The sequence below is a fragment of the Dermacentor silvarum genome, chromosome 1 (assembly GCF_013339745.2).
Source record: "Dermacentor silvarum isolate Dsil-2018 chromosome 1, BIME_Dsil_1.4, whole genome shotgun sequence".
Lineage (NCBI taxonomy): Eukaryota > Metazoa > Arthropoda > Arachnida > Ixodida > Ixodidae > Dermacentor > Dermacentor silvarum.
Window position 1 is genome coordinate 50,835,024 of NC_051154.1, and position 22,677 is coordinate 50,857,700.

The window sequence follows — 22,677 nt, forward strand, 5'->3', positions numbered from 1 at the left end:
TAACTGTCACCACTGATTCAAAAGAAGTGGCTGCTATCGCAGATAATTGAAATTCTGTCAATCACTTACATGGTGCAATTGGTTGCACACTGGGAACAGCCATTCTTGTAAGCCTTGTGTGCCCAGGGTCCATGAAACTTTCAGCAGTAAAATGGTCGCTGCAAACCCTGTACGTTGCGTACAATAGGCTGGCCGGCTTACTCAGGAGATCATCTCGTCCGGCATACTGCATCCATGCTGTCATCCTGCATCGGCAATGAACTATCAGCTGAAGGCGAAGTGCTCGAACAGTGATTTTGTTATTGTTAGCCTCACTGAGCAAGCACGAAAAGTAACCTTGAAGACATGCAAACCATACAAAAGCTTTAGCGCACCTGCCGTCCCGTGGTATGCGGAAGAAACTCGTCCCTGGCTTCTTGTGGGTTCTGCCATTGTTCAAGCACCACGAAACACAGCAGTAGCTGCCGTAGCTTGGACCGCCGGACGGCATGGCATCAGCGTGGTCTGAAAATGTCAGTAAATGCACACCAGGATTTATTCGTGGTCCGAGGCTTCGGGAAACGCGTCGTGAAGCATGCGAGGCCCAGCGACCGCTCCTCAACAGGGAGTTTTCGAGTTTTCGAATAGCGAAAGCAAAGCTTGCGGGCGTAGCGTTGCGGGCTTCACTTAAGGGGAGCCCGCGAGCGTACGACGCGTTCGCCGCAAGCTTTTCGTACGCTATTCGAAAACTCCCTAATGTTTCGCACCGAGCTCAGCGCACAGCACGCGTCGCCTCGGCTTGACGCCGTGCCCCAGTTTGCTCGAAATCTTGTACGCGTTCTTGTACGCGTTCCACGATGGGACGGAGGCGTTCCGTTCCATCGAGCCGAACGCGATTCTGCATACGTTGCACAATGTTCACGTCTTGCCGCCGCATACAGCCGCAAACTGTTTTTTTAGCAAACCTCGCCGTCCTCACAAGCTCCAGAAAAAGATTACAACTGCGCGAATAAGACACCACGTAAGAAATACAGAAACGCCCACCCACACGAAGCGCAACGCGTGTGGGCGTGTTTATGTTTCTTACATGGCGTCTTATTCGCGCAGTTGTAACCTTTTTCTGATTCAATGACCCAACTAGCCCAACAACATGTAATTCAACAAACTTCGCTTGAAAACGTACCTCACCTGCTGTCTCACACACGAAAACACCGAAGCAGCCGACGTTGACGAAACCTTCCCGCTGTCATGCCTATGGTCATGCCTAAGCGTCCTCCAAATGCGTCCTCCTAAGCGTCCTCCAAATGCCAAAACCAAAACCAGTCCTGATTATGAGGCACACCGTAGTGGAGGGCTCCGGAATAATTCGAACCACCTGGGGTTCTTTAACGTGCACTACAACGCAAGCACACGGGCGTTTTTGCATTTCGCCTACATCCCGCGGCCGGGATTCGGTCCCGCGACCTCGTGCTCAGTAGCGCAACGCCTTAGCTAACTGAGCCACCGCGGCGGGTCCCAACAAACAACCACGCAGAAAGTGTATGAAGTGGCAAAGAAGCTACCGCGCAATAAAGGGCAGCCATTGGGCGCTAACCTACCTCACGGGAATCATTTATTGTGTTTAGCCACTCACGATCGAATGCGAAAGTAACTGGCAAAATCTTTCTTTTGATTGTTATTTCTGTGCTCTTAGCGGCACATCATTTATCTCTTATAACAATCTTGTGTTGAGATCTAAAAGCAATGGTGAACGATTTCAAATGGTTACAAAAGTTGTCCCCTTTGCGCCCGGTGCTCTATATGAGCATTTCCTCAAACCAAAGTTGTGATGGTGTCCAAGTCTCTCTGCCCCTGCGGCTAACGTTGGAGCCGGTGGCCTTCTGTCACGCGCCGGCGCGTGACTCGGCTAGCGGTTCGCTGAAAACGACTCGCGCACCATCAGAACTGTTGTTTGAGAAAGCGCTCACTCGCAATCTCGGTTTTGATTAAATACCAAAGCTAAAGGATGCACAGAACAGAAAGAAAATACTCAAAGCACGATCAATTTCTTTTCTTGATTTCGGCTTTTTTACGTGACCGTATCGTATGTCTCGTGCCCTTGGTTTTCGTCCCCGTAGCTTTTAGCGCTTAATAGATCGCTATAGTATAGCGTATATCAGTAAACACAAGGATCTAGCGTTAGCGTTAGCAATGCGCCGTCTCGCAAGTGACGTCATGGCCGGGACGCCACTGGCTGGTGGTGGTGGTGAAAACATTTATTTTAGGAAAATACAAGAGTTGACCCCCGAAGGGGTGACACCTAAGTGGACTCCCTAGTCTGGGATTCCATTGGAGATGGCCGCCGCTCGGGCACGCGCTACCAGGGCGCGCTGGGCGCACAAGGTAGAGCAGCTGAGCAGGGTCTCCTCCCAGGCCTCTCGCGTGGGAACGGGAAAAAGGGGGGGGGGGGGGGAGAGGAAAAGAGAAAGAGGGGTATGCTGCAACCATGTGGTAGGTGTCGGCCAGGACCCCACAATGGCGACAGTGCCCACTTGTATTAGGCAAAAAATGGCGAGCCACGGCAGGACACAACAGGGTGTTGGTCTGTAAGCGGGCGAGTACTCTCGGCGCGAAATCGTAGATGCTGCTTATGGCAGTGCGGCTGAACAAAAATAACCACGTAAGGTGCGTTGAATAAATTGTTTTTATGTATAAATAACATGTCAAATATAGGCGCATAATTATTATTTTGTAAAAAAACATTCTGTTTAATTGATGATACCTTTTTGTTTTTCGCACTTGCGTCCTCTGGCGTTTGGTGAGAGCACTAGTTTGTTACGTGGTCGTGACGTACTTCCTGAGGCCAGATTTCGCGGAGTGTCCTCTCTTAACTTTTTTTTCTTTCTCTATGGTTTAGCCACTCTCGATCGAATGCGAAAGTAACTGGCAAAAGCTTTCTTTTGATTGTTATTTCTGTGCTCTTAGCGGCACATCATTTGTCGCTTATAACAATCTTGTGTTGAGAACTAGAAATAATGGTCAACGACTTTAAATGGTTAGAAAAGTTGTCCCCTTTGCGCCCGGTGCTCCATATGAGCATTTCCTCAAACCAAAGTTGTGATGGTGTCCAAGTCTCTCTGCCGCTGCGGCTAACGTTGGAGCCGGTGGCCTTCTGTCACGCGCCGGCGCGTGACTCGGCTAGCGGTTCGCTGAAAACGACTCGCGCACCATCAGAACTGTTGCTTGAGAAAGCGCTCACTCGCAATCTCGGTTTTGATTAAATACCAAAGCTAAAGGATGCACAGAACAGAAAGAGAATACTCAAAGCACGATCAATTTCTTTTCTTGATTTCGTCTTTTTTACGTGACCTTAACGTATGTCTCGTGCCCTTGGTTTTCGTCCCCGTCGCCTTTAGCGCTTAATAGATAGCTTTAGTATAGCGTATATCAGCAAACGCAAGGACCTAGCGTGAGCGTTAGCAATGCGCCCTCTCGCAAGTGACGTCACGGCCGGGACGCCACTGGCTCGCCTACCGGGCACGCTCGTTCGCTTCGTGCATGCCCGAGGTTTAGATCGCGCCAGCCGTACTTACTGAAGGCTATCAGCGCGACAACGTTAAGGGTCCCGTGTCGCAGAAAATACGTTGTCGGCGTCGTAGCCGGCGTATAGGCGTCCCGTGAGCGAAAAATATTTTTTACGGCACTAAAATTGTTCTTCTATCACTAAAGTTGTTCATACCTTGTCTTACACTGTTTACAAAGTTATTCCTCGGAATTTTGAGATGACAGACGACAAAAAAATGTCATGTAACAAAACACCCACAGCGCATGCGTTTTACGTTAAAACTTCTCATACTAAAGTACTAAAAGTGCGAAACAACAACAGAACATCGGCCCATGCAAGAGGCCGCGTTTCTACCAGAAAGCTCGCCTTCGTGCAAAGCGTTCGCGCCAGCATTTCCCGCTAAACATCAGGGCTACATAAGCTGTATTTGCCGGGAAACGTGACAAGCAATCAGAGATCTTTAATGCTATCGCATTCCACTTTTAAAGGCGAAGATTAAGCCTCCTCCAAATGCCAAAACCAGTCCTGATTTTGAGGCACGCCGTAGTGGAGGGCTCCGGATTAATTCGGACCACCTGGGGTTCTTTAACGTGCACTACAACGCAAGCAAACGGGCGTTCTTGCATTTCGCCTACATCGAAATGCGGCCGCCGCGGCCGAGATTCGATCCCGCGACCTCGTGCTCAGTAGCGCAACGCCTTAGCTAACTGAGCCACCGCGGCGGGTCCCAACAAACAACCACGCAGAAAGTGGACGAAGTGGTAAAGAAGCTACCGCGCAATAAAAGGCAGCCATTGGGCGCTAACCTACCTCACGGAAATCATTTATCAACCCCAATGAGCTGGCCCACGACCAGGCGCGAGGTCTCGTCAACCGCGCCGGTCTGAGGGGCCCGGCTTCGCAGGGGATCGACCGGACCACGGACCCGCTGCTTACTTTTCACGACATCACGGCTCACTACCAGCTGGGACGCAGGCAGTTCCCGGCTCCTCACCCGAAGCTCGGCAGACCCCAGGCCTCGGTGTTGAGAATGCTGCAGACGGGCTCATTTCCGTCTCGATCTAGGCTGAGCCACTACACTCCGGGTGTGGATCCCCGCTGCCCCGACTGCGGCGAGGAAAGGTCCACCTTTAATCACATGCTGTGGCAATGTTCAGCATTGCACCACTCGCCTTTTAACAGGCAAGAAGACTGGGAAGAAGCCGTCAAGAGCGACGACCTTTCAATCCAGCTTCGGGCTGTCCAAAGGGCCTGCGAAAGGGCCGAAGATCACGGTCTTCCGCCCCCGGTGCAGGTGCGGCCCGCGACTATGACATAGTCTCTTAGGACAAAATAAAGTTTCTTGTCTGTCTGTCTGTCTGTCTGTCTGTGTTTAGCCATTCTCGATCGAATGCGAAAGTAACTGGCAAAAGCTTTCTTTTGATTGTTATTTCTGTGCTCTTAGCGGCACATCATTTGTCGCTTATAACAATCTTGTGTTGAGAACTAGAAATAATGGTCAACGACTTTAAATGGTTAGAAAAGTTGTCCCCTTTGCGCCCGGTGCTCCATATGAGCATTTCCTCAAACCAAAGTTGTGATGGTGTCCAAGTCTCTCTGCCCCTGCGGCTAACGTTGGAGCCGGTGGCCTTCTGTCACGCGCCGGCGCGTGACTCGGCTAGCGGTTCGCTGAAAACGACTCGCGCACCATCAGAACTGTTGCTTGAGAAAGCGCTCACTCGCAATCTCGGTTTTGATTAAATACCAAAGCTAAAGGATGCACAGAACAGAAAGAGAATACTCAAAGCACGATCAATTTCTTTTCTTGATTTCGTCTTTTTTACGTGACCGTAACGTATGTCTCGTGCCCTTGGTTTTCGTCCCCGTCGCCTTTAGCGCTTAATAGATAGCTTTAGTATAGCGTATATCAGCAAACGCAAGGACCTAGCGTGAGCGTTAGCAATGCGCCCTCTCGCAAGTGACGTCACGGCCGGGACGCCACTGGCTCGCCTACCGGGCACGCTCGTTCGCTTCGTGCATGCCCGAGGTTTAGATCGCGCCAGCCGTACTTACTGAAGGCTATCAGCGCGACAACGTTAAGGGTCCCGTGTCGCAGAAAATACGTTGTCGGCGTCGTAGCCGGCGTATAGGCGTCCCGTGAGCGAAAAATATTTTTTACGGCACTAAAATTGTTCTTCTATCACTAAAGTTGTTCATACCTTGTCTTACACTGTTTACAAAGTTATTCCTCGGAATTTTGAGATGACAGACGACAAAAAAATGTCATGTAACAAAACACCCACAGCGCATGCGTTTTACGTTAAAACTTCTCATACTAAAGTACTAAAAGTGCGAAACAACAACAGAACATCGGCCCATGCAAGAGGCCGCGTTTCTACCAGAAAGCTCGCCTTCGTGCAAAGCGTTCGCGCCAGCATTTCCCGCTAAACATCAGGGCTACATAAGCTGTATTTGCCGGGAAACGTGACAAGCAATCAGAGATCTTTAATGCTATCGCATTCCACTTTTAAAGGCGAAGATTAAGCCTCCTCCAAATGCCAAAACCAGTCCTGATTTTGAGGCACGCCGTAGTGGAGGGCTCCGGATTAATTCGGACCACCTGGGGTTCTTTAACGTGCACTACAACGCAAGCAAACGGGCGTTCTTGCATTTCGCCTACATCGAAATGCGGCCGCCGCGGCCGAGATTCGATCCCGCGACCTCGTGCTCAGTAGCGCAACGCCTTAGCTAACTGAGCCACCGCGGCGGGTCCCAACAAACAACCACGCAGAAAGTGGATGAAGTGGTAAAGAAGCTACCGCGCAATAAAAGGCAGCCATTGGGCGCTAACCTACCTCACGGAAATCATTTATTGTGTTTAGCCATTCTCGATCGAATGCGAAAGTAACTGGCAAAAGCTTTCTTTTGATTGTTATTTCTGTGCTCTTAGCGGCACATCATTTGTCGCTTATAACAATCTTGTGTTGAGAACTAGAAATAATGGCCAACGACTTTAAATGGTTAGAAAAGTTGTCCCCTTTGCGCCCGGTGCTCCATATGAGCATTTCCTCAAACCAAAGTTGTGATGGTGTCCAAGTCTCTCTGCCCCTGCGGCTAACGTTGGAGCCGGTGGCCTTCTGTCACGCGCCGGCGCGTGACTCGGCTAGCGGTTCGCTGAAAACGACTCGCGCACCATCAGAACTGTTGCTTGAGAAAGCGCTCACTCGCAATCTCGGTTTTGATTAAATACCAAAGCTAAAAGATGCACAGAACAAAAAGAAAATACTCAAAGCACGATCAATTTCTTTTCTTAATTTCGTCTTTTTTAAGTGACCGTAACGTTTGTCTCGTGCCCTTGGTTTTCGTCCCCGTCGCTTTTAGAGCTTAATAGATAGCTTTAGTATAGCGTATATCAGCAAACGCAAGGACCTAGCGTGAGCGTTAGCAATGCGCCCTCTCGCAAGTGACGTCACGGCCGGGACGCCACTGGCTCGCCTACCGGGCACGCTCGTTCGCTTCGTGCATGCCCGAGGTTTAGATCGCGCCAGCCGTACTTACTGAAGGCTATCAGCGCGACAACGTTAAGGGTCCCGTGTCGCAGAAAATACGTTGTCGGCGTCGTAGCCGGCGTATAGGCGTCCCGTGAGCGAAAAATATTTTTTACGGCACTAAAATTGTTCTTCTATCACTAAAGTTGTTCATACCTTGTCTTACACTGTTTACAAAGTTATTCCTCGGAATTTTGAGATGACAGACGACAAAAAAATGTCATGTAACAAAACACCCACAGCGCATGCGTTTTACGTTAAAACTTCTCATACTAAAGTACTAAAAGTGCGAAACAACAACAGAACATCGGCCCATGCAAGAGGCCGCGTTTCTACCAGAAAGCTCGCCTTCGTGCAAAGCGTTCGCGCCAGCATTTCCCGCTAAACATCAGGGCTACATAAGCTGTATTTGCCGGGAAACGTGACAAGCAATCAGAGATCTTTAATGCTATCGCATTCCACTTTTAAAGGCGAAGATTAAGCCTCCTCCAAATGCCAAAACCAGTCCTGATTTTGAGGCACGCCGTAGTGGAGGGCTCCGGATTAATTCGGACCACCTGGGGTTCTTTAACGTGCACTACAACGCAAACGGGCGTTCTTGCATTTCGCCTACATCGAAATGCGGCCGCCGCGGCCGAGATTCGATCCCGCGACCTCGTGCTCAGTAGCGCAACGCCTTAGCTAACTGAGCCACCGCGGCGGGTCCCAACAAACAACCACGCAGAAAGTGGATGAAGTGGTAAAGAAGCTACCGCGCAATAAAAGGCAGCCATTGGGCGCTAACCTACCTCACGGAAATCATTTATTGTGTTTAGCCATTCTCGATCGAATGCGAAAGTAACTGGCAAAATCTTTCTTTTGATTGTTATTTCTGTGCTCTTAGCGGCACATCATTTATCTCTTATAACAATCTTGTGTTGAGATCTAAAAGCAATGGTGAACGACTTTCAAATGGTTACAAAAGTTGTCCCCTTTGCGCCCGGTGCTCCATATGAGCATTTCCTCAAACCAAAGTTGTGATGGTGTCCAAGTCTCTCTGCCCCTGCGGCTAACGTTGGAGCCGGTGGCCTTCTGTCACGCGCCGGCGCGTGACTCGGCTAGCGGTTCGCTGAAAACGACTCGAGCACCATCAGAACTGTTGTTTGAGAAAGCGCTCACTCGCAATCTCGGTTTTGATTAAATACCAAAGCTAAAGGATGCACAGAACAGAAAGAAAATACTCAAAGCACGATCAATTTCTTTTCTTGATTTCGGCTTTTTTACGTGACCGTATCGTATGTCTCGTGCCCTTGGTTTTCGTCCCCGTAGCTTTTAGCGCTTAATAGATCGCTATAGTATAGCGTATATCAGTAAACACAAGGATCTAGCGTTAGCGTTAGCAATGCGCCGTCTCGCAAGTGACGTCATGGCCGGGACGCCACTGGCTGGTGGTGGTGGTGAAAACATTTATTTTAGGAAAATACAAGAGTTGACCCCCGAAGGGGTGACACCTAAGTGGACTCCCTAGTCTGGGATTCCATTGGAGATGGCCGCCGCTCGGGCACGCGCTACCAGGGCGCGCTGGGCGCACAAGGTAGAGCAGCTGAGCAGGGTCTCCTCCCAGGCCTCTCGCGTGGGAACGGGAAAAAGGGGGGGGGGGGGAGAGGAAAAGAGAAAGAGGGGTATGCTGCAACCATGTGGTAGGTGTCGGCCAGGACCCCACAATGGCGACAGTGCCCACTTGTATTAGGCAAAAAATGGCGAGCCACGGCAGGACACAACAGGGTGTTGGTCTGTAAGCGGGCGAGTACTCTCGGCGCGAAATCGTAGATGCTGCTTATGGCAGTGCGGCTGAACAAAAATAACCACGTAAGGTGCGTTGAATAAATTGTTTTTATGTATAAATAACATGTCAAATATAGACGCATAATTATTCTTTTGTAAAAAACATTCTGTTTAATTGATGATAACTTTTTGTTTTTCGCACTTGCGTCCTCTGGCGTTTGGTGAGAGCACTAGTTTGTTACGTGGTCGTGACGTACTTCCTGAGGCCAGATTTCGCGGAGTGTCCTCTCTTAACTTTTTTTTCTTTCTCTATGGTTTAGCCACTCTCGATCGAATGCGAAAGTAACTGGCAAAAGCTTTCTTTTGATTGTTATTTCTGTGCTCTTAGCGGCACATCATTTGTCGCTTATAACAATCTTGTGTTGAGAACTAGAAATAATGGTCAACGACTTTAAATGGTTAGAAAAGTTGTCCCCTTTGCGCCCGGTGCTCCATATGAGCATTTCCTCAAACCAAAGTTGTGATGGTGTCCAAGTCTCTCTGCCGCTGCGGCTAACGTTGGAGCCGGTGGCCTTCTGTCACGCGCCGGCGCGTGACTCGGCTAGCGGTTCGCTGAAAACGACTCGCGCACCATCAGAACTTTAGCTTGAGAAAGCGCTCACTCGCAATCTCGCTTTTGATTAAATACCAAAGCTAAAGGATGCACAGAACAGAAAGAAAATACTCAAAGCACGATCAATTTCTTTTCTTGATTTCGTATTTTTTACGTGACCGTAACGTATGTCTCGTGCCCTTGGTTTTCGTCCCCGTCGCCTTTAGCGCTTAATAGATACCTTTAGTATGGCGTATATCAGTAAACGCAAGGACCTAGCGTTAGCGTTAGCAATGCGCCCTCTCGCAAGTGACGTCATGGCCGGGACGCCACTGGCTCTGCTACCGGGCACGCTCGTTCGCTTCGTGCATGCCCGAGGTTTAGATCGCGCCAGCGGTACTTACTGAAGGATATTAACGCGACAACGTTAAGGGTCCCGTGTCGCAGAAAATACGTTGTCGGCGTCGTAGCCGGCGTATAGGCGTCCCGTGAGCGAAAAATATTCTTTACGGCACTAAAGCTGTTCTTCTATCACTAAAATTGCTCATAGCTTGTCTTACACTGTTTACAAAGTTATTCCTCGGAATTTTGAGATGACAGACGACAAAAAAAATGTGATGTAACAAATATATATACCAACCATGATTGTGACATCATATAATATGTCGAATATCTGCAGAACGTATATCAAGTGAGCCGTGTGCAAGCGTTACAGATATGTTGTAAGTACACTTCCACATACAATTCTGGCGGTCCCTAGTTAAACGTAACTCTCGTACTTTCTCTGCTGCGGTTTCAAATGATGGCATTTTTTTTTTCTTCTTCTTGTTATCAACAACCGCAGACTTTCAGGGAGAATGGTTTGTTGCCACATTTAGCGTAATTCTTTTTACCTGACTTCAGCATAGAACGCAATTCGAAAGGGGAAAATATATTGACCCTTTTCGCGGAGCAGTTTGCTCTAGACGAACGAGATGACGCTTTAGGCCGCGAGCCATACGTTGCCTCAGCGAATGCGCACGAATACGAAACCATTACTCTTTCTACCCTGCTACTGTGCGATCAGCTGTCGAAAATGCAACTGGGTGTGCGCTGATGCACTGTGCCCAATTCATACTGCAAAATGTGTAACGATAAAGGGAAGACGTGTGCGGTAGTTCGCTGCTAAAATAGTGATTCACATATTAATGAATGGAATCAACCTGTGTCGCCGCTGCTACGTAAGGACTGCCTATGTTACCGGCCTTTCGCGATGCACGGCTTTCCTCAAGGATAAAAAAAGATAATTCATCCGCCTGCGCTGTATAGCTAACCTCCACAGAAAGGACTTGAACTCCGGTACGTCGGCACTTGGGGGTGAGTACCGCTCGTTACTAAAGGAAGTAGTGTCACTTACTGGCATAGTAAGTTTCCCGCACGTTATCTACACACATCCACCCTTACTCGCACGAAAACTTGCGCCCACCCTATCGCCAACGTGTGAGTGAATAGGCGCACACTTGAATCAATGTGCCGAAGCATGAGTGACGGCGACTACACCGACAAGACACGAATGTTGGAAGCTGAATGTTTTGTGACGGTCCACAGAGTAAGCGAGGGACTAGCGATAATACGTCTTTGCTGCGAGCTACCGCAAAGTACAGAACATTTAAATTCTAAGCTTTGTGCGCAGCAAGAACAAATTTATCGCAGCAGAGCACACCCGCGAATGATTACGCTGAAAATAAACAATCAGATAGTGGCCGCACCGAGCAACTTTACTGAGTCAGAAATATGACAAGCCGCTGAATCAAAATGTTGGCCTAATAAAGAATGCAGAGCACACTGATCCAGATTTTATTCAGAAGCGGAAAGTTTGGACAGCTTGGAATACATTTCTAGCCCCGCTTTTGGTACAAGCATCGTATACGCTGCTCACGCCGTTTGGACAAGGCTTAATGAGCTCTGAAAGCACTTACATGTCCTCTAAAGATGTGGCCAAAGCTTCGTGTCGTCCACGCAATCACCGTCTACGATACGCGTCGAAACAAGAGGTTTGCTGCGCCGCGCCGGCGTCACGCGCTTGCATTGTAAACGCGGAGGCAACGGAGGCGGCTGAGGCAAGCAATGGACGCGTCACCACGTGATCAAACATGGCAGCGCCCATGGGAGTGCCGCGAAAAGGGTCAATATATTGTGAGGTGCCTCCGAGACTCCCACGGCCACTTCGCCAGCCACCCGACAGATGGCAGCACCTGTCTGGCATTCTCCCCTGTTTTCCCGCCTTTAGCTTGCAGAGCTGAGAGAGTCTCTGCCCCTCTGCCATGTAGGACTGTTGTGTTGAGTCGCGCTGGCGCGCGTTAGCCCTTGTATTGTTCTGTATGCCTTGCCAACATTAATAAAGACGTCGACCTGCGTCGACGTTGCTGCCTTCATGCCCAGCGTCAAGCATCTCGCCCCAGCCTCGCCCTCACATTTGGCGCAGTCGACAAAGAATCTCGCCTAGCCGTTCGCTCACGCCGTGTAGCCGCCATTGTCTACCTCCCTGCTCACGCCAAGTAAGCGCCATGCCGGGATTGAATTGGGCCGAAGTCGACGCTGCCACCGTCGCATGCTTCAGCACTGAGTTTCTGCAAACTGAGCTCATTCGCCGCGGAATCGATGCTACCGGGTTAAGAGACGACCTGATTCAACGTTTGTCAGCGTGCCTGGAGGAAGCTCGTGCAGTGATTCCGAAAGCACCGAGACCGGCCTCAGCGCCAGTTTCCTCGACCAGAGTGCAGTTCCGTGTCTCGCACCTTACTCCGACAGTTTGTCAAGCAATACCAGGTGCAACGTCGCAAGTGTATGCGCCCGCCTCGTACGTCTCACCGCCACCGTGGTCCTACCCCACGCAGCCGCTTGTTTGCGACGCCGCAGCCATGCCAGCGCATGAAGTTTTTTCGCCGCCACAGGAACAGCAGCCTTTTGTAACAACACCCAGCTTTGTAACGGCTCCACGGTACCCCCAGCCACCATTTGGAATGCCATTTTCGCCAATGTCGCCGCAGTACCAGGCCGCGTCCTTGCCACAGCTACAAGTGACAACCATGCCCGACGTATCGTCTACACTGCCATTGTTCGAGAACTGCCACAAGCAAAGTGCGCGTTTGTGGATTGAGGAGATTCAACGAACGCAGCAGCTCACTTCGTGGTCGCCAGAAACAACCCGCCTCATCGCCGCAAGCAAGTTGAGAGGCACTGCGAAAAACTTGCACCTGACTCTTGGCGCGCATTTCCCGACTTGGGATACGTGGCGTAAAGCTTTCCTGGACGCATTCGCCGACGAGCTGACTCTACTGCAATGGCAGCAGCAAATTATGTCCCATGTACAGTCCAGCTCTCAGTCACTTCGCGACTATGCCTATGGAAAGCTTCGAGTAATCGAGAAATGTCCAGCGCCACTGACGGAGCCTCAGAAGGTGGAATATCTCCTGCACGGCATTCAGTGCGCGGGAACCGCAACAAGCATAGCAGCGCAACGCCCATCGTCAGTAACCAGCTTCATTGATATATGCACCCAGCTTGACAGGGCTATGCAACATATGCAGATCGCAAGCAACCGGGCTGATCGTCCTTAGCAGACTCTTCGCAGTCAAAATAACGGGACTGCGCCTTGCAGACAAGTCTCTTCTGCATCGTTAATGCCTTCAACGGCACCTCCAACAGTCAGCAGTTTCAAGAAAAGCCGTGTGCCCCCGTCCCGCCCTGCCAGCCCTCCACATAGCCGTCGTATAACAGATCTGCCGCCTGCTGAACAGGAAGCTCGGTACTCGGCTCTGTCACAGCGTTATGGTGTCCCTGAATTTCGCCCAGGACAGTCATTGAGCGAAGCTGTTTGCTTCAAGTGTCACGAAAAGGGCCATCTAGCATCAAAGTGCCCAACAAACCAAGAGACTGTCGCACAGCAGCCAGCCACAGCTTCAACATCACTTCATGCAGCAGCCCCTGCACTGCACACAAGCCCTTTGGAAGACGTCCATGGCTCCCATTTGGAGTGTTCATTCTTTACAGCTGATATTGCAATCTTGGGGTCCTACGATGCCTTCCCAGACACAGGGTCCAAGATAACTATAGTGACCAAGTCTGCAATCAAGAATCTTCCACTGATGCCCTGGACACGCGAGCCCTTAGTGGTTGTTGGTGGATCAAGTGTGCATCCCGAAGGCACAGTCTGCCTGAAGATTACAGTGGGCCCCATAACAGCTCTGGTGGAAGCCGCTGTGATCAGCAATAATGTCTTGCTAACAACTCGCTAACAACTTGAAGATATCACTACGAAGTATTGCTTATCTTTTTTTGATCGAAAGGGGGTAAGCGGTTCAAGGGCTATAGCGCTTTTTTAACATGTTTTATTTAATTAAGGCTTAACGCTTTTTTTTCAAGATATGATGACGGAAAAGCTGATAATTAGCAGACGTACACTAATTAACTTTTTAAGCAAGCATATTAAACCACATCTTACAAGGGAGCTCGTCATTGTTGGTGCATGTAGAGCTGATGTTCCACAAACAATATTACAACGAAGGTGGAGACGGGCAGGCACGAACGAAATGTGTGCCTAGTTTTGGGGGATTATGAATTCAGTATTATATTTAAATACTCATGGCATTCTAGTCACCACGTTTGAAAATTGCATGAACATAAGGGACAGCATTAAGAGTTTTCATTTGATTGTCTTATTTATTGAAAGAACAAAGTGCAGACGTTTTCAAAACTAAGTACAATATCACTTTGCACGAGAAAAAAAAATACCAAGCACAATAGGCACGGAGAAGCCACATACCTTAAACAATACAATTAAATATAACAACTAAGAAAAAAAAAAAAAGTCGGCAGATCCCACGCCCTGTGGGAATCGATGTTATGCGAAGCAGTGTGCCTACGAAGTTAACGAAACGACCATGAGAGCACAAAGACGTAGGCGGATAGATAGATAGATAGATACTCTCAAAGTGATATATTATCACCATGAAATTATTCGCATTAGTATATATGCGCATCATGTCCGCTACATGCAATATCCAAAGAAACTACTAGGCCAACCATGGCTGCCTCATTCACAAAATAATAATAATAATAATAATAATAATAATAAGAAGAAGAAGAAGAATTAATAATAATAAGAAGAAGCTGGGACTACACAAACTACACAATTGCCAACGTGTGACCCCGCACATATCTACAATACCCGACGTGGTTTCTTGGTTCACATCTTTGGTTTGGTGCATATATGTATAGCACAACCCTCTACAGGGGATTGGCCATGAATCGGGCGACAGTGGGTAGAAAAGGGAAGAATACTTAAATAAGATTTTCGTATTTAACAATGAGATGTGAAATGAATTCTAATCGTTAATATCAATTTTCATGGCATATTATCTTAAAATTCGAAGTTAATATTTTTCTTTTCATGTATGCTTGCTCCACAAACTGCAAATATTCATCCTTTTCTTCGTCTGTTGCGTTCCTAATATTTGGGATACTTGGAGCTTCGCTAAAAATTTTCATCAGATTTGTCGACATGGGCCGGCGTCATGTGGCATCTATCTGATGTTAAGAGCCTGTTCATGGTGGAAAAGCTTCTTTAAATGGTAGCAATTCCTACGGGAAGAAGCAGTATCTTTATTGCAGCCAGTAGCGCACCCAGGATTTGTGCCGGGGGGCGGGGGCAAGCACTTCGCATAATATGCAATTTCCTTGCTTTAGCCAGAGGAATCCAACAGCAAATAAAATGCCTAATGATTATAATAATAATGACACCAAGGATGATGACGACGTTTATTTCTTCAGCGTTTTACTCAAAGTAATTTAAAAGTGAATGAAGAAATACAAGACACTGATAGAGTCTTTATTAATCAGGAAAATTGGACCTCAAGCCACCTCCTAAATTATAATGACAATGTCAACAGAGCACTGAAGGTACATGTTGGACTGGTGGGGCCGGATGCGGCGCTGTGTGTGCGTGGTGTGTTTCGGGGGTTACAACCCCCGACCCCCCCCCCCCCCCCCTCTGTCGCTGCGCCACTGATTGCAGCTGTTGACAAAGCAGGGAACATTCTTTTTCTCTCGACCTCGCACGCAATCATTAGCAGTGCTTGGTGTGAAGCCAGCTCTCTAGGATACCGTCTGTAAATTCTACTCATTCCCCAGTCCAGTCGTTCGGAGCTTAACGATAACGAGAGCAATGTGTCACATTGCAAATATTACAGCTAAGCACAGGGATAGTGCTCGAACTGTACGTATTGTGCATACGAGTATACGTTGACATAAAAATGGTAAAACAGAAAGACCAAACATGAATCTCGCATCTCATTCACGCGCAAGCGTCTACCGCGACCTCAAGGATTCTCCGCTCCCTGCAGGTCGCAGTGTAGCACTGTCGACAGCGCGCTGAACATCAAAATTGGGCCTCAAAATTAAGGCCATGTAGCGTCCACCTCTGCAAAGAGTAATTTTTTTTTAAAGCGATTACCACAGTGTATGGGTTCAGCGTAGTTTTTTCCCAGGATGAGTGCCTGTCTGAAAGAGGGGAGGGGGGGTGTATAAATCCCTGAATTGAGCAAACGCTCTCGTTAAGCCTACTCCGCCGCTAATCGAGAATGTACATTGCAAACGTCCATTTGTCACCTGTACGCCGCTGTCGAAGCATCATCACACAAATCTAAAGCAAACACGAGCATTAGTGGGGAACGAATGAGCCGAACAGTGCAGGCCGACCACTCGATAGATTCGAAGTGGAAGGCTCTCGCTCCAACAGGCGCCGCCATCTTGCCCTACGTACGGAACGCTATTGCGCTAAATCCTTGTGTTTGCTGTTTTTCGCTATATTAAAACTCCCTACTAATACTCTTTTTATATATGGACATTCCAAAGCAGATTTCTGCCGTCGGCGTCGCCGTGAGGTTCCGTATGACGTCAATGGAGATGAAATCGTCGCCGCGCGCCGAACGCTGTATGTGCGAGTGAAAGGCCGCGAGGGACGCGCACTTTCACGGGGAGTGAACCCACGGCGGAGAACAAACGCGCGTTCTGCGCCGTGCTCCCTTAAGGGCTGCAGAAGTAGGCGTCTCTTTACTCCTTTACAATCACCATATATGTAGAGCAAACGCGCCTTCTTCCGACGCGCGAAAGGCCGCGGGGGGGGGGGGGGGGGGAGGTGGAGGGAAGGGAGGCGACGTTTAGCTGCGGCACCAAGTGCCTATTTATATAAGAGGCTCCGAGAACAGTCACCAACGCCGCACGCATTTTGTGCGAACGCGGGCAAAACGCCGACGGCGTCGACAACAGTTCTGCGTGTTGCCGGTGCTGCTGCATGTCTAAGTTTATACAGCTGATAAAGCTACTATCATTACTCCGTATAGCTCTCTACAAATTTGCTATCGCAATTGATGCTTCGCCTTTCAGGTGAAACTGCGACAACTTTTTATTTCTTGGGCAATGATATATAATTCACGTATATTGAAAACTTAAATTACAGAGGAATCTAAATTTGAAATTTTGATAGAGTACTCAGGAAGTTGCACTGTGACGATTTAAGGCAGTTGATTTCCTTATCAATGAACATGCCATTTTAAACGTTCAACAGTCGGCCTCTTCGATTATCCGTCTCCGACAGTCTCCGACTGTCCGAGAAGCTGCACATGCAACGCTCATTGGCTGAAAGCGGTGCTTCGGGCAGCCCGGGACTGTCAGGGACGGACAATCGAAGAGGCCCACTGTATGTGTGCAAGTACTGAAGATTTTATAGGTACATTCAATAAGGCTGCACTTTCCGACTTATCCCTAGAGGCGCCATGCAGTTTGTTACCATGGCAGAGTGCACAGAACTTGCAATGCACAATTTGCCCAATAAGATAAGTAAAAATAACTACATTCTGGGGTGTTGCATGCCAGAACCTCGATATGTTGATGAGAAACGCCATAGTGGGGGGGACTCCGTATTAATTTCGACCACCTGGATTTCTTTAACATGCACCCAATGCATGGTATATTAACGGCTTTGCATCCCCCCAAATTTGAAATCAGTCTATCGCCATGGCATGCCACGAACACAAGACATTACACAAACAATTTATAAGTTTGCAAATTAACTAATAACGAAGGAGCTGGCAAGTCAAGGATGCACATAAGACCTTAAAAGCAGTTTCGTCTGAGCTAGGTGGCATGTCACTATTGCAGTGAACAGTCAAGGAAAGCAGAGAAGGCAAAAATGAAGCAAGACAGCCATGTGTTGTCTTGCTTCTTTACATCTTCTTCATACACCAATGCTGTACAATGCAATACAATAGAAATGAGAGATCACCTGGCATGAAACTAGCAACATAGAACAGAAGCACACGAAGTCTGCCAAGGAAAGGCCACTTTTTCAAGCAGTTCAAGCAAATGATGTTTGAGTGAAAGACCAGTACTTCAATTAAGACTGAATGCAATGCAAAAGGCAAGGTAAACAAATGAGAATGAGAGAAAAGTAAAATTGCCATTAGCAGAAAACAAACATTCTTAATTAAAATTTTATGAAACATGAAACCCAAAAATTTTTTCCCTGCCACAGTGGCTCAATAGATACATTCTACCGAGCACGAGATTATGGGTTGAATTACCAGATGTGAAACCCACGTTCCGATGGGGGCAGAATGCAACACCACTCCTACTATGCCATAGTTGCACATTAAATACCCACAAGTGGTCAAAATTAATCCAGAGGCCCCCACTATGGTGTCTCATATCCCACAAGTTTTTTGGGGATGCTAAACTCATTTTTTTTTTAAACTTAATCCAGTACTTTCGATTACTGCATACCATCGAGGGAAGTGTTTGCGTGTGGGCACGACTAATACCCATGATAGCAAGTCAAAATCTTATATTTCAATAGACAATACCTTTAGAAGCAGCATCCTTGGGCCCAAGGCCAAAATGTCATGCATGCCAGGCAAGAGCCATTCTGACATTTTTCCTTTCTTTTTTCAAGAGTGAGCATTCAATGAAACATGCTTCTCATCTCTTTTGTTCATATTCCCTTACATCACTGCCGAGTAGCTGGCCAAAACACCGATTCAGGCTGACTCCATAGCTTTTCCTTACAAAATCTCTTTGGTGCAGGTTGGAACACAGCAGGTGTTATCCCTTGATTTATAAAGGCTAACACTTGATTCTTAAATATATTGTACAGTACGGCTGACAACACCTGCACCCATGTCAACGAAACACGAATATGAATGAAAAAGGGTGACATCTACCTACAATGCATATAATCCAAAAACGAGTGCTGAAGAGGGCTATGTCGAAGTGCAATGCACACATAAGGCATACCAATTGTTCCAGCTAAGCACTTCATAACATATGCTGTTCAAATGACACAATATAGCACACAATTTGACGTAAGTGGACAAAAATGACAGCCTGATACAGAGATTGAACCACACAAGCTTTAATAGCAATGGGCGAAAAAAAAAAACTAGTCTATCAGTTACAATACGCAAGAATTGAAACCGCGACACATAAGTAACAAGGGCTACTTGGCATGGGCTTGGGCGGCGGCCTGTTGCTCCTGCATCTTTTTCATGAGCTCTTCGTCCTGCATGGACAATGTGGTGAGCTTCTTGCCAATACGCTCATGAATGTCCAGATACTTGGCCACGCACCTGTCCAGACACACACTCTCGCCCTTGGAGAGGTCCGCTTCACGGTACTTTGTAGGGATGCACTTCTTTTGGCAAGCAGCCGTCATGCGGTTGTACATGTCTGACATCATTTCAATTTCAAGATCAGCTACAAGCTGAAGCTTGGAAGGGTCTAACTGAATGTTCGCCGTCATTGCCAGCTATCTTCCCGAAGTAATGACGAACGAACGTTGCGAGCTGACCTCGACCTCAGGCTAGACTGGCCCCCTTGGTGCTGCTTTCATACGTTCCCGCACTTTCATAGCTTCATAACGCTGCTTGTCAATAAGATTCTTCGCAAACACAAATCCACCAATGCCAGCGATAGTTATGACCGTCCTGTAAAGTCAAGGGACACGTGTTAATTGACTGTGTATATTTGTATCTGAATGTGAAAGACCACCTGGCAAACATTACGAGAAAAATTTCATATCAATATAGCTTCTAAAGTAGAAAGCTAGCCAACACCACAGCACTTCTACAACCACTCTCTCAAGTGAATGAAGAGGCAATTTTTGAATTATTCAAGTTCACCCACGTGGTTCTCGCTAAAGTCATCAATAAAAACAACAAGTGAAGTAGTAAGAAGCAGTGCACTTTTAGTACCCTTACCAGCCTATGCTTACTTTTGCCACCTTGCTTAACCGCATCTGGAAACGTTATTAAACGTTCGTGAACATCAGAGATGAACCATGCTCCACTATCAACGCGGCAGACATGCGATCCACCAGCAGCAAGCAGGCGTGCTCGACCGAACAACTATTTCTCTCCGCTAAAAGGTGGCGCCACAGAACACCCATACAAACTTGTGGCGCGTGTATTAGTATAACGTAAATGAACACTAAATCACCTATAAAAAATAGTGAAATCAGCAAACCTACAGCCATAAAGTATGTCTACAATAGTGCTTGTTTTCATTTTATGTCGGTACCAAAAGTCGGTCGTTCTGGGTCGTTTTTGAATATTTCAGTCACGTTCCGGTGCAGTGAAGTTCCGGTTGTTCCAACTTAAGATGAGAGCTGTTAATGGAAGGTGTGTTATATCAGCGTTCTTTATTCTATGATATCAGCCTTTATCGTGTTATTGGTGTGACCTCGACCAGCGTTTGAGCCTGGTTCTTGTTCAAACTTTTGCAGTTTTGTACAGTCATGGTGAAGATCAAAGTTCATTGTGAAAACGCTGTTCAGTTTCTCGTCGAAGCTTCTCTGTGCACGACGTTGGACGCACTTGTGCATGACCTCACGTATATATACAACGGAGTTCTGGCTATTCGTCAAGCCGCAGCGAATATTGAAGGCTTTGCTAGACGGCTCGCCGTACACACCGAGGAGCCACCGGATACACCACCACCACACTCGACGCTGGCTGAGCCAAGCGTGATCCTAATGAAAGTAACGGCGGAAGCATTGGCGAGGGTGTCAAGTGCCCAGATGGAATCCGGGAAATGTCTCACCAAGGACATAATTAACACCACGAAGAAAATGCTAAAGGAAACTTTATCCGCCCTCGAGCTTCCTGAAGCAGCAGAAGAGGAGCGAAAACCGCTGGTAGTAAGCGTGGACAACGGGGAGATTGATAAACCTCTCTTCCATTGCGATGCAAAACTTTGGTGGGCGGGAAAAGAATTGTGTCGTCAAAATGAACTGCGCAAATATTTTGGAAATAACGAAAAAACGACAGTGACTGTCACATTGTCCTCACAAGCGCCTGCAAGAAACAAAGCTGCAGAAGCGCAATTTAATGAGTACCTGCTTTTTCGAACGAAGCGGCAAAAGGATTTTGAAGATCTTGATCCAGATGATGAAGCTGAGGCGTATGATAGAGAATATTTGCGGAAGTCTGTGCATGGTCTCATGGACATAAAATGGAAGCCTTAGCTGATACTCGGCTGATACGGAGTCACCTGGTGCATATGATGATGTCCGATATGTTATCCAACCACTGATGTCATGTGCACCATGCAGCGATTTGCGCTAACTATTAATGTCCAACTTTATTATTATTATTATTATTTGTGCCGTACTGTCAAAGGTTGGAACATATAAAACATGTCACAGTAACCAACTTATGTACTTCTATTTTTTATTTGTGAAGTAACATGCTAAATTCAGGAACTTGAACCATGCACTATGTGAAATATGAAAACATCTTTATGGACACTGACATTGCAGAAAGTGAAAAAAAAAAAAAAAAGCTGCATATTCTTTTTTAAATATAGGAACAGTTATGTATGTGCTACAGGTAAAAATTGTACATCAGTAGGGGAAAAAATGTAATTGAAACATTTTAACTATATTATTATTGAGACTCTCAAACATCTCGAAGGCGAAATTCATTAACCACCTTCCGTGTGGTAGGAATCTAATGTGACAGTGTATGCAATTTCTTTTGTCAACAAGGAAGGTGTCGGGATGCTTCAGCTGTTTTTATATCCCTGCCAAGTTTTCGTATAAGACTGTACTTGCACCTTTTTATACACATTTCTTCAAATACTTTCATGCCATATTTTATTTCATTTTCCAACTTTTTTTTTCTACAGGAACACATGTCTGGAATTATACTCTCAATACACCACCATTAGGAAATCATGTCACATTTTGGAGCCGACATTATTTAATGCATTTAACACTACCTTTGCATTTCCAACTCTCAAGTGCCACTTGCTGTGCACTTCTCCGACTAAATTTATGGATATGCATAATTTTAGCATCGCCTTATGCGAAAATAAAAGCCCCTACACAAGATGAAATGCCACTAAAGTAGACAAAGGTTGTCTGTGGAGCCTTCTGCAATTCTGTATAGTACCAGCCAATGTGGCCATAATGTCGACAATCCGCATGCAATTAAATAGGCTAACCATGAGGCATTGCCTTTGTCTTAAGTGTTCCCTCATGCAAACCATCCAGAATTCTTAATACTAATTTGTGTGAAGCGTCTCATATTAAGAGAACTATGGACGATTACAAGTTATCCTCCTGAATTGCCATGCATTTTCTCAACTCATTTGCTGAGCGATCAGGGCTAAACTCCTTCACTGGCTCTACGTCATGACGGGATGTCTAACTAATAAACTAACAACCCTAAGTATAATTCATACAACAGGTTACACAAAGTAGTTGCCCTCTTTAACTATAAAACCACAATAATTTAAAATGGAAAGTAAGACCGCTTAAAACTGTAATATGCCTACAAAAAAACATCAAATTACATTATAAACCATATCAGCAAAATGAAGTCTCCTACGTATGAACCAGTAATGCTGGTAAATACTTAACATTTTCTCACATACTTTGTAGCTTTCAAGAATACTTTCAATATTAAATAGAGCACTACTATTCAATAAGGCTCCCCAAAAACGTACCATTGAGCTTTTGCTTTTCTTTCGAGATAAGCAAGAGCCAAGTTACAGGCTGTACTCAAACTACCGTACTTTTCAGTAGACCATAGAAATCATGGTCGCTTAGCACATTGAAGGAGTCAAGGGGAGCACCAAGACAGAGCCCCTTCCCTCCTTCATTGTTTGTGTTAAGCAACCATAATTTTATGGGCTACTGAGCAGTATGAACCAATTAGCCCCGGCAAAACATACTT

General features: G+C 47.0%; 1 protein-coding gene across 1 annotated transcript; it reads left to right on the plus strand.

Moving 5' to 3' along the window:
* Window positions 1-20,060: 20,060 nt before the first annotated feature.
* On the plus strand, window positions 20,061-21,948 carry LOC119462709 (cilia- and flagella-associated protein 298-B). The gene has a single exon (XM_037724007.2). It carries the CDS (start codon window positions 20,235-20,237, stop codon window positions 20,961-20,963), a length of 729 nt encoding a protein of 242 aa, XP_037579935.1. The 5' UTR covers window positions 20,061-20,234; the 3' UTR covers window positions 20,964-21,948.
* The last annotated feature ends 729 nt before the right edge of the window (window positions 21,949-22,677 follow it).

Excerpts from the sequence above, each read along its gene's own strand:
- LOC119462709 (XM_037724007.2), top strand. The coding sequence starts at position 20,235 with ATGGTGAAGATCAAAGTTCATTGTGAAAACGCTGTTCAGTTTCTCGTC.